The 12,797-nt window shown below is 44.8% G+C and overlaps 1 protein-coding gene across 1 annotated transcript in view; it reads left to right on the plus strand.

Annotated features, from left to right (window-relative positions):
• The window catches only part of aga (aspartylglucosaminidase), a 33,416-nt gene extending 23,572 nt beyond the window's left edge, over window positions 1-9,844 (plus strand). The window contains exons 8-9 of the mRNA XM_078215103.1: window positions 5,604-5,737; window positions 7,971-9,844. Of these exons, the coding sequence (XP_078071229.1) occupies window positions 5,604-5,737; window positions 7,971-8,065 (229 nt within the window). The 3' untranslated portion in view covers window positions 8,066-9,844. The remainder of the gene's footprint in view (window positions 1-5,603; window positions 5,738-7,970) is intronic.
• Window positions 9,845-12,797: the final 2,953 nt, after the last annotated feature.

Consider the following 12,797-nt stretch of genomic DNA (forward strand, 5'->3'; position numbering starts at 1 on the left):
CTATACAGACAAAGCATATTGTTCATAGAGAAGGAAACGAGAGAGTGCAGAATATAGTGTTATAGTCATAGCTAGGGTGTAGAGAAAGATCAACTTCATGTAAGGTAGGTCCATTCAAAAGTCTGATGGCAGCAGGGGAGAAGCTGTTCTTCAGTCAGTTGGTACGTGAGCTCAGACTTTTGTATATTTTTCCCGACGGAAGAAGGCGGGAGAGAGAATGTCTGGGGTGCGTGGGGTCCTTAATTATGCTGGCTGCTTTGCCGAGGCAGCGGGATGTGTAGAAACATAGAAAAACTACAGCACAAACAGGCCCTTCGGCCCCACAAGTTGTGCCGAACATATCCCTACCTTCTAGGCCTACCTATAACCCTCCATCCTATTAAGTCCCATGTACTCATCTAGGAGTCTCTTAAAAGACCCTATTGAGTTCGCCTCCACCATCATTGACGGCAGCTGATTCCACTCGTCCACCACCCTCTGTGTGAAAAACTTCCCCCTAACATTTCCCCTGTACCTACCCCCCAGCACCTTAAACCTGTGTCCTCTCGTAGCAGCCATTTCCACCCTGGGAAAAAGCCTCTGAGAGTCCACCCGATCTATGCCTCTCAACATCTTACATACCTCTATTAGGTCTCCTCTCATCCTTCGTCTCTCCAAGGAGAAAAGACCGAGCTCCCTCAGCCTATCCTCACAAGGGATGCCACTCAATCCAGGCAACATCCTTGTAAATCTCTTCTGCACCATTTCAATCATTTCCACATCCTTCCTGTAATGAGGCAACCAGAACTGAGCACAGTACTCCAAGTGGGGTCTGACGAGGGTCTTATATAGCTGCATCATTATCCCCGGACTCCTAAACTCAATCCCTCGATTGATAAAGGCCAGCACACCATACGCCTTCTTAACCACCTTCTCCACCTGCGGGGCTGATTTCAGAGTCCTATGGACCCAGACCCCAAGGTCCTTCTGATCCTCTACAGTACTAAGAGTCTTTCCCTTAATATTGTACTCCTTCATCCCATTTGACCTGCCAAAATGGACCACTACGCATTTATCTGGGTTGAAGTCCATCTGCCACTTCTCCGCCCAGTCTTGCATCCTATCTATGTCCCTCTGTAACTTCTGACATCCCTCCAGACTATCCACATCCCCACCAACCTTCGTGTCGTCGGCAAACTTACCAACCCATCCCTCCACTTCCTCATCCAGGTCATTTATGAAAATGACAAACAGCAAGGGTCCCAGAACAGATCCCTGGGGCACACCACTGGTGATCGATCTCCATTTAGAGAAAGACCCATCTATACACACTCTCTGCCTCCTTTGGGCAAGCCAGTTCTGGATCCACAGGGCAGCAGCCCCTTGGATCCCATGCCCTCTCACTTTTTCTAGAAGCCTTATCAAATGCCTTGCTAAAATCCATATAAACCACATCTACTGCTTTCCCTTCATCAATGTGTTTAGTCACATTTTCGAAGAACTCCACCAGGCACGTAAGGCACGATCTGCCTTTGACAAAGCCATGCTGAATATTCTTGAGCATACTAAACCTCTCCAAATGCTCACAAATCCTGTTCCTTAGGATCTTCTCCATCAGTTTACCAACCACTGAGGTTAGACTCACCGGTCGGTAATTTCCTGGACTATCCCTATTCCCCTTCTTGAAAATAGGAACCACATCCGCAATCCTCCGGCACCTCTCCCGTCTCCATCGACGACGCAAAGATCATCGCCAGAGGCTCTGCCATCTCTTCCTTTGCCTCCCACAGTAAGCTGGGGTACATCCCATCTGGACCCGGTGACTTATCTATCTTGATGCCATTCAAAGATTCCAGCACAACCTCTTTCTTACAGTCCACATACTCAATCTTTCCAGTCCACCGCAAGCCCGCAGTACATCCACCCATGTCCTTTTCCTCTGTGAAAACCGAGGCAAAATACTCATTAAGCTCCTCTGCCATTTCTACTGGTTCCGTACAGACTTTCCCGCCTTCACCTTTTATAGGCCCTATTCCTTCATGTCTCATCCTTCTACTTTTCACATATTTATCGAATGCCTTAGGGTTCTCCTTAATCCTACCTGCCAAGGCCTTCTCGTGACCTCTTCTGGCTCTCCTAATTTCCTTTAGTCGCTTCCTACAAGCCATATACTCATCGAGATCCCTATCTTCGCCAAGCTCTCTGAACCTTTTGTATGCTTTCCTTTTCTTAGCAACTAGGTCCCGCACAGCTGTAGACAGAGTCAATGGTTTGCGTGATGGATTGGGCTACATTTGTGACCTTTTTGTAGTTTCTTGCGGTCTTAGGCAAAGCAGGAGCCATACCAAGCTGTGATACAACCAGAACGAATGCTGTCTATGGTGTATCTGTAAAGGTTGGTGAGAGTCGGAGCTGACATGCCAAATTTCCTTTGTCTTCTGAGAAAGTAGAGGCGTTGGTGGGCTTTCTTAACTATAGTGTCGGTATGGGGGGACCAGGACAGGTTGTTGGTGATCTGGACACCTAAAAACTTGAAATTCTCAACCCTTTCTACTTCGTCCCCATTGGTGTAGACAGGGGCATGTTCTCCTCTACACTTCCTGAAGTCAATGACAATCTCCTTTGTTTTGTTGACATTGAGGGAGAGATTATTGTTGCCGCACCAGTTCACCAGATTCTCTACCTCATTCCTGTACTCTGTCTCATTTTATTGGAGCTGTAGGTCAGAAACAAGAAAGATCAGACATGAGGCTGTCTAAGATAGGTGTGAGGCACATATATGTAAATGCACATTGCATGTGAAAAATGATTGCTGAGATGTGCCTGCTCCTAGGACAATGGTTTGGATTTTGCCATCAGCAATGAAAGAATGGCCCTTGTAGTACAAGAGAACATAACATCTTCTTCAAAAGTGCAGACTTCCACTAACCAGTATTTATTTCAGCGTAGAACTTTTACAGGGCATCTTCGTCTGTAAACCAAGTCTAGATGAGCTTCTTTTAGAATCATACAATGCAGAAGAGGCTTTTCAGCTCACCGAGTCTGCACCAACATGTGAGAAGCACCTGACCTCCCACCTACTCTCATTTACCAGCACTTGGCCCATAGCCTTGAATGTTATGATGTGCCAAGTGCTCATCCAGGTACTTTTAAAAATATTTCACCGGATGTAGGTGTCGCTGGCTAGGTCAGCATTTATTGCTCGTCCCTAATTGTCCTTGAAGGTGGTGGTGAGCCACTTTCTTGAACAGTTGCAGCCGTGTGTTATAAGTACACCCACAGTGCTGTTAGGAAGGGGGTTCCAGGATTTTGACCCAGCGACAGTGAAGGAATGGTGATATTTTTCAATGTCAGGACGGTGAATGACTCAGAGGGAAATTTCGAGGTGGTGATGATGTTCCTATGTCTCCGCTGCCCTTGTCCTTCTAGATGGTAGTGGGTTTGGAAGGCGCTATCAAAGGAGCCTTGGTGAGTTCCTGCAGTGAATCTTCTAGCTAGAATGCATGGCTGCGACTGTTTGTCGGAGGTGGAGGGAGTGAATGTTTATGGAAGGGGTAGCAATCAAGTGGGCTGCTTTATGCTGGATGGTGTCGAGCATCTTGTTGATGCTGCACTCATTTGGGCAAGGGGAGAGTATTCCATCACACTTCTGACTTGTTCCTTGTAGATTGTGGACTGTTTAATATTAATATAATAGCGGTGACATAGTGGCACAGTGGTTGGCAGTGCTGCCTCACAGTGCCAGGGACCCGGTTCGATTCCAAACGAATTCCGGAGCCAGATCGGTTTTCAACTCCCTGCAGTTAATCGGTGACTGTCTGTGTGGAGTTTGCGCATTCTCCCTGGGTCTACGTGGGTTTCCTCCCACAGTACAAAGATGTGCAGGTTAGGTGGATTGGCCATGCAAAATTGCCCCTTAGTGTCCCAAGATGTGTAGGTTAGCGGGTTATTGGGGTAAATGCACAGGCTCATGGGGGCGGGGGGGTGGGGGGGGTGGGTGGTTCTGGGTAAGATGTTCTGTCGTAGAGTTGGTGTAGACCCAATGGGCCAAATGGCCTCCCACTGCACTTTTGGGACTCTATGAAATATTCATGCCCCTGGGTCTGGTCTTGCCTACAAGTAGAAACATCTTCTGTGCCCTTTCTATAAAACCCGTACATAATCATAGAGAGTCATAGAAGTTTACAGCATGGAAACAGGCCCTTCGGCCCAACTTGTCCACGCCGCCCTTTTGTTTTAAAACCCCTAAGCTAATCCCAATTGCCCGCATTTGGCCCATATCCCTCTATACCCATCATACCCATGTAACTATCTAAATGCTTTTTAAAGGATAAAATTGTACCCGCCTCTACTACTACCTTTGGCAGTTTGTTCCAGACACTCACCACCCTCTGTGTGAAAAAATTGCCCCTCTCGACACTTTTGTATCTCCCCCCTCTCACCTTAAACCTATGCCCTCTAGTTTTAGACTCCCCTACCTTTGGGAAAAGATATTGACTATCTACCTTGTCTCTGACCCTCATTATTTTATAGACCTCTATAAGGTCACCCCTCAGCCTCCTACGCTGCAGAGAAAAAAGTCCCAGTCTATTCAGCCTCTCCTTGTAACTCAATCCATCAAGTCCTGGTAGCATCCTAGTAAATCTTTTCTGCACTCTTTCTAGTTTAATAATATCCTTCCTATAATAGGGTGACCAGAATTGCACACAGTATTCCAAGTGTGGCCTTACCAATGTCTTGTACAATTTCAACAAAATGTCCCAACTCCTGTATTCAATGTTCTGACCGATGAAACCAAGCATGCCGAATGCCTTCTTCACCACTCTGTCCATCTGTGACTCCACTTTCAAAGAGCTATGAACATGTACCCCTAGATCTCTTTGTTCTGTAACTCTCCCCAATGCCCTACCATTAACTGAGTAAGCCCTGCCCTGGTTCAATCTACCAAAATGCATCACCTCGCATTTGTTTAAATTAAACTCCATCTGCCATTCGTCAGCCCACTGGCCCAATTGATCACGATCCCGTTGCAATTGGAGATGACTTTCTTCACTGTCCACTATGCCACCAATTTTGGTGTCATCTGCAAACTTATTAACCATGCCTCCTATATTCTCATCCAAATCAATAATATAAATGACAAATAACAGTGGGCCCAGCATTGATCCCTGAGGCACACCGTTGGTCACAGGCCTCCAGTTTGAAAAACAACTCTCTACAACCACCCCCTGACTTCTGTCAAGAAGCCAATTTTGTATCCATTTAGATACCTCACCCTGGATCCCGTGAGATTTAACTTTATGCAACAACCTACCATGAAAACCTCCACAAGCTTATCTCTGTCTTCTCTTTCCTGAAGAGCCTGGCCTGTTCAATCTTTCCTGATGGGTCTAACCTCTCAGTTCTGTATACAGTATCTCTTGCCGTGTCGCAGAGAAATTAGCAGTTCCTGATGAGTAGGTTTATTAAAATCAATTAGCATTTTAAAAGTCCTTATAATGATAAACATTGCTCATATTGCAAACAAAAATGCTTGGAAAGATTGTGTAAAATAAATGATTTTTGCTTTTTGATTTTTTTAGTGTGGACCTTTCTTTAAGTTTGGTGTTTTTGTCTCAATTTAGTTACCAAGCAGTGGAATATATGAGATTGGGGGTTGACCCAACCACAGCTTGTCGTAAGGCTATTAACAGAATCCAAAAATATTACCCAAAGTTTTTTGGTGCCATCATCTGTGCGAACAGAACTGGGGGTTATGGTAAGTATTTGAAACAAACGCTCTCAAAATTGCTTAAAAGAGACATAAAATGTCCAAGCTTCTCATCTTGCACTCATCAAGGCAATTTGCAAGAATGCCAACAGTAAAGGGAGCAACAATTTATACTTCATGAGAAGAGATTGCTGATTGGTTGGCAAGTGGATTCTGGTAGGGTATTGCCATGGAAATTGCAGCAGAGAACAGTTAACCGCCAAGGTTTTGTTTCAAATTCAAACCAGGTAAATCTACTATAGTCAAAGCCTACCCATGGGGAATGAACCAGGGGAATAGCTGTCCCCCAAGCATTTGTTTAGTTGGAAAAGGTGGAACATGTAAATGTGCTTCATTTGTCTGTTGGTTTATCTTGTGTGGAGTAAGGTGGTTTCCAGTCTATCAGTATTCCTGAATCTCCTTTCGACAATAGGCTGTTTTACTGGCCTTGCTTCAGGAATGTCCAGGAACACACATGAACAAGAAGTAGGCCATTCAGCCCCTTGGGCCTGGTACACCATTGAATAAGATAATGGGTGATGGACTCAAATCTGCATTCTGCCTACCCTCGATAACCTATCACCCCCTCTGGTTACTAAAAATCTATTCGCCGCTGCCTTAAAAATATTCATAGTGTGGAGATGCCAGCATTGGACTAGGGTGGGCACATAAGAAGTCTCACAACACCAGGTTAAAGTCCAACAAGTTTATTTGGAATTGCAAGCTTTCGGTGCGCTACGCCTTCATCAGGTGAGTGGAAAAATATTCAAAGACTCTGCTTCCACCATCTTTTCAGGAAGATTATTCCAAAGACACTCAACCCTCTGATAGAAAAAAATTCTCCTCATCTCTATTGAAGATAGGTGACCGCATACTTTTAAACAAATTCTAGATTCCCCACAAGAGTTTTTACAGTTTATCAGTCACATGTGGACTTACATTAACACTGCAATGAAGCTACTGCGAAAATCCCCTTGTTGCCACACTCCAGCGCCTGTTCGGGTACAGTGAAGGAGAATTTAGCATGGCCAATGCACCTAACCAACATGTCTTTAGGACTGTGGGAGGAAACTGGAGCACCCAGAGAAAACCGACGCAAACACAGGGAGAACGTGCAGATTCCGCATAGAAACTGACCCAAGACATATGAGCGGAATTGGCCATTCAGCCCATCGAGTCTGCTCCACCATTCAATCATGGCTGATATTTTTCTTATCCCCATTCTCCTGCCTTTTTCCCATAATGCCTGATCCCCTTATTAATCAAGAACCTATCTATCTTTATCTTAAAGACACTCAATGACCTGGCCTCCACCGCCTTTTGCAGCAAAGAGTTCCACAGATTCACCACTCTCTGCCTGGAGAAATTCCTTTGGTCTGAGGTTGTGCCCGGGAATCGAACCTGGGTCCTTGGTGCTGTGAGGTAGCAGCGCTAACCACTGTGCTACCGTGCCGCCAAGAGGAAACATCATCTTCACATCCAAACTGTCAAGACCTCTCAAGATTTTGTATGTTTCAATCAAGTCAATTCTCACTCTTCTAAACTCCGGTGGATACAAGCCTACCCTGTCCAACCTTTCCTCATAAGACAACCCACCCATTCCAGGTTTTAGTCTGGGAAACCTTTACTGAACTGCTTTCAGCACATTGACATCCTTCCATAAATAAGGTGATCAGTACTGTACACAGTATTCCAAATGTGGTGTCGCTTGTGCCCTGTGTAACTGAAGCATAACCTCCCTACTTCTGGATTCAATTTCCCACACAATAACATTCTATTAACTTTCCTAAGTACTTGCTGTACCAGCCTTTTGCGATTCATGTACTAGGACACCCAGATCCCTCTGCACCTCCAGGCTCTGTAATCTCTCACCATTTAGATAATAGGCTGTTTTATTCTTCCTGCCAAAACGAGCAATTTCACATTTGCCCACATTATACTCTGTCAGATCTTTGTCCACTCACTTAACCGATCGACCTCCTTTTGTAGCCTCCTTGTGTCCTCTTCACAACTTACTTTCCTACTTATCTTTATGTCATCATCAATTTTAGCAGCCATCGCTCCATCCAAGTCATTTATATAAATTGTAAACAGTTGAAGCCCAGGCACTGATCCCTGTGGCACACTACTCATTACACCTTCAATGAAAGAAGTACCACGTGGCTCAAGATGACAAACTATTTCTGATTAATTACGTTACCCAAAGCTGGGTTATTCTGAACTTGTTTTCCTTTACTTTTAGGTGCGGCGTGCAGTAAATCTCCAGGATTTGACCAGTTTCATTTCATGGTTCACAATTCGTTGAAGACCTCTGAACAGACCGTGGACTGCATTTAAAGCTGATGAGATACATCACTTTCAAAGACTTTAAGAGCTTGTGACTGTTCACACTCAAAAAGTGTGAACCTAAATGTCAACTCTCGAATTCAGCTGCAATCTTAATATGGAGCATTATCAACAATGTGTGCGATGGGACTTGGGCCATGATGATTTGCCAATTAAGTGAATGCATATTCAATTTCCGAGGTGCACTGTAAATTAAATTAACTCTTTTTACATTTTGTGTGCGCACACAGAGACAGTGGCGCCTTCAGGCCCCCAGGTTTCTGCCACTCTTGTATTATGATTGATCTGTACGATAACTCCATTTACCCACCTTTTGATCTTTTGTAAATTATTTTGAATCTTGAGGAAGACCAGGAGTAATTGGAGAACCCTAAAATTTTACTAGAAGCAGCCAATCGTGGGTGCGTTTGAAAATCCATGAAAACAGGAGTTGGTCTTTCAGCTCCTCAAAAACTGCTTTGCTGTTTACATCGGGACATAGGAATTAGGAGCAGAAGTTGGCAAACTCTGCCCTTCGAGCCAGCTCCGCCATTCAATCAGATCATGGCTGATCTCTTCCTGGTCTCAAATCCACCGCCCCGCATGTTCCCCACATTCCTTTAACCCTTTTTTTTATTAGAAATATATCTATCTCCTTCTTGAAGCCTTTCAATGATTCAGAAGCCATCGTGCTATGGGGCAGCGAGTTCCAAAAATTCACCACCCTCTGAGAAGTAATTCCTCCTCGTCTCAGTTTTAAATCTACCGTTTAATCAGATAACTTCACCCATTTGCTTTTGATTCATCATGTTTGCTTTAACCTCATACCTAACAATTTATTGATCCCCAGTTTTGAAAGTTTCACTTGATCCAGCAGCCTCTTGGGCAGCCGGTGGGGAGGGGGAGGGGGTGGTCGGTATAACCATAATGTTGCTAATATAGGAAAAGCCGCAGTTTCAGACCTGCATCAGTATGGTGGCAATAAGGTATCTCCGAACAGCCCCTATTGCCTGAGTGCACTAAAGGACTGTGAATTGTATGTAAATGAGATTCAAGACCATCCCCCAGTGAAAGAATCAGATGCTGCTGTGTGTTGTGCTGGGTACACCATCACTTCCACCCAGTAAAAAGCTACATCTCACAAATGTTGACTGAAGGAATCACTTTAAAATTGTTCATGTTTAAAAAGAAAGATACTCCATTACACTGGCTGTAGCACTTAGAAACTAGTTGCCTGTGAGCAGGACTCTGGGATACATACACAAATCAGTTGAGAGAGAACTCATTGGAGAAGGTCCCCCAAGTGTGACTTTTCATTTGAACTCTGCATCTTGCAGATACAGGCTGGAGATGAATAGTTGCTAGTAAGAGCATCTCCTACAAATGTTGCTGTGAGTATCATTATGTGTAAGAGTTTTGCTTTTAAGTAGCAAGAATTGAGAAGTTGCTGAACTGGTTGTGTTGCACAACAGTGTGGCTATCACACTGCACTTTTGGAACTCTTACAGCACTAACGTTTCCAACTGTTAAGCTGCAATTAAGCAATTCTCCCGCTATCATTATCTGAATAATCTGTCTTATTTTTGCCACGTTAGTGTAACCTCAGCCCATGTAACTTGAGCAGTAGCAGTAGTATGGCCCCTCGAGCTGCTCTGCCATTCAATAAGATTATAGCTGGTCTTCTGTATTAACTCCAGAATTAAAACGATTGCCAATCAGCAGACAAAAAGATGGATTAAAATGATTTATACAGTAATTGATATTAAAACGTTTAATTGTTGAGACTAATTTACATTTTTGTGGAGGATAATTTTGCTTTTATGAACATTTTCCATGAGTCAAAAACAAGAACTTTTTAAAATTCATTTATGGGACGTGGACATCGCTGGCTGGGCCAGTATTTATTAAATGCCCTCAGGAATGGGTAATAGTCGACCACATTACTGTGGATCTGGAGTCACATGTAGGCCAGACCAGGTAAGGGCAGCAGATTTCCTTCCCTAAAGGATATTCGTGAACCAGATGGGTTTTTACGACAATCAACAATGTTTCATGGTCATCATTAGATTTTTAGTTCCAGACTTTTATTGAATTCAAATTTCACCATCTGCCATGGTGGTATTCGAACCCGGGTCCCCAGAGCATTACTCTGGGTCTCTTTATTACTAGTCCAGCAACAATACCACTTTGCCACCACCTCCCTTATAACTCGCATTTACACAGCAGCTTTAACAGAGTAAAAATGTCCCAAGGTACTGGGTTGGAGCTTTAGTGAACACACTTTTGACACCGAGCCACATGAGAAATAATGGGGACAGATGCCCAAAGCTCGGCCAAAGAGTTCCAATGAGTGTTTCAAAGAAGAAGAGAGGAGAAGTGAGGCAGAGAGGGATAGGGAGGAAAATCCAAAGCTTGGGCTTAAGCAGTTGAATTCAGGAGTGATTAATATTGAGGACACATTGGAGGAGTGTAGAAATCTGAGGTTGGAAGAGATTACAGAATGGGGATGTCTTCGAGGCAATGAGACATTTGAAAAATTAGAGTTTTGAGTTGGAGGCATTGCTGAGTGGGACATTGCAGCCTCGTTCAGCTTCCCCTGTGACAGCTCATTTTTGCTGCAATCGTTCCCTTTCTGGGAAGCTTCCCCACCCTGTGTGTAATTGGGGATTTTAGGAATGGAGCAGGGGCTGCAAAAGAGATGAGAACAAACATGTAAGTCACTATTAATATTTTCTTCTGGTAGAAATTCATATGGTTTCCCTGCCTCAGGACGTGAATGATCTTCTGATGGCTTTCAAGCTTCAGTTCATAGAATTATAGAATCTCTACAGTGTAGAAAGAGGACATTGGCCCATCGAGCTGCACCGACAACACTCCCACCCAGGCCCTATCCCCATAACCCCACATGTTTACCCTTGCTAATCCCCCTAACACTAAGGGGCAATTTAGCATGGCCAATCCAGCCAACCGACATATCTTTGGATTAGTCCCTGCCTGGGACTGCAGTACAGCAGTACGGGAGGAAACCAGAGCACTCAGAGGAAACCCATGCAGAATTGGGGAGAACATGCAAGCTCCATACAGTCACCCAAGGCTGGAATTGAGCCCAGGTGTGTGGCACTGTGAGACACAGCAATAGGGGGGAGGGTGGGCCTGGATAAGACGTTCTGTTGGAGAGTCAGTGCAGACCCAATGGGCCGAATGAAGGGGGGGTGGGGAGAGGGGAGGGATGTGATAACCTCCATGAGGTCCATGGGGAATCACTAATTGATCTCCCTGTGGGGCACGTTGCGTATGAGTTCCCCTGGTAACAGGCAGTGGCCTGCCCAGCTGGAGCTCAGAACCTGAGCCTTTTGTAAGGCAGGCCCAGGGCTGTGCCTGCTGTACTGCAGTCCCAGGCAGGGACTAGTGTATGTAGCACTGGTGTGTATACCACTGTAGTGGCTTAACTTAGCATTCTGAAATAAACTCTGTTCGTTTCTAGTCAGGCTTCCTGAGTCATTACAAAAACAATTTGATTACAAAAGAGAAAATGCTGGAAAATCTCAGCAGGTCTGGCAGCATCTGTAAGGAGAGAAAAGAGCTGATGTTTCGAGTCCAGGTGGCCCTTTACAAAGCTAAAAGGCATAGAACATGGGAGATATTTATACTGTAGGGTGAGGGAATGAAAGATGTGTCATAGCCACAAAAACAAGGGGAAATGCTAAGAGATGCTAATGCCGGTCCGTAGAGAGAATAAAAGATGTGAATGGCCAAATGACAGAGAAGCTAAAATCAGAGGGTAAGCTGTGATAGATGTAGATGTGGGGGGAGATGGGTGGGACAGAAGTAAAATTGAGAAAAAGGGAGGAAGGGGAAGCAAAAGCAGAGGAAAGGAAAGGGCGGATAAAATAGGGGGAAAGAGTGGGGGGAAGAAAAATAAAAACAATAAAGAAATAAAAGGTAGAGAATAGTTCAAAATTAAATAAAATGAAAACAAAGGGGGAGAGGTGAGGTCGAGCAAATCACCTGAAATTGTTGAATTCAATGTCGAGACTGGAAGGCTGTAATGTGCCTAGCCGGAAGATGAGACGCTGTTCCTCCAGTTTGCGTTGAGCTTCACTGGAACATTGCAGCAGGCCAAGGACAGACATGTGGGCATGGGAGCAGGATCGTGTGTTAAAATGGCAAGAAACGGGAAGGTCAGGGTCCTGATTACACACAGACCGAAGGTGCTCAGCAAAGCGATCACCCAGTCTACACTTGGTCTCTCCGATAAAGAGGAAACCACATTGGGAGCAGTGAATGCAACAGACCAAATTGAAAGAGGTGCAAGTGAAACACTGCTTAACCTGGAATGAGTGTTCTGGACCTTGGATGGTGAACAGAGAAGAGGTAAAGGGACAGGTGTTACACCTTCTGCGATTGCATGGGAAGGTGCCATGGGTGATGGGAGAGGTGTTGGGAATAGTGGAGGAGCGGACTGGGTTATCCTGGAGGGAACGGTCTCTGCGGAATGCTGACAGAGGGAGTGAAAGGAAGATGTTTTTGATGATGGCATCACGCTGGATTTGATTATGCACAATTTGATTAACTCAAAGAACCAGAAGAGTCCTATTATTTGCATTAAAAATCAAATGTCAGTCTGTGCAGAGTCTGCACATTCTCCCAGTGTCTGCGTGTGTTTCCTCCTGGTGCTCTGGTTTCCTTCCACAGTCCAAAGATGTGCTGGTTAGGTGCATTGGCCATGCTAAATTCTCCCTCA

This window comes from Mustelus asterias, chromosome 6 (assembly GCF_964213995.1).
Source record: "Mustelus asterias chromosome 6, sMusAst1.hap1.1, whole genome shotgun sequence".
NCBI lineage: Eukaryota > Metazoa > Chordata > Chondrichthyes > Carcharhiniformes > Triakidae > Mustelus > Mustelus asterias.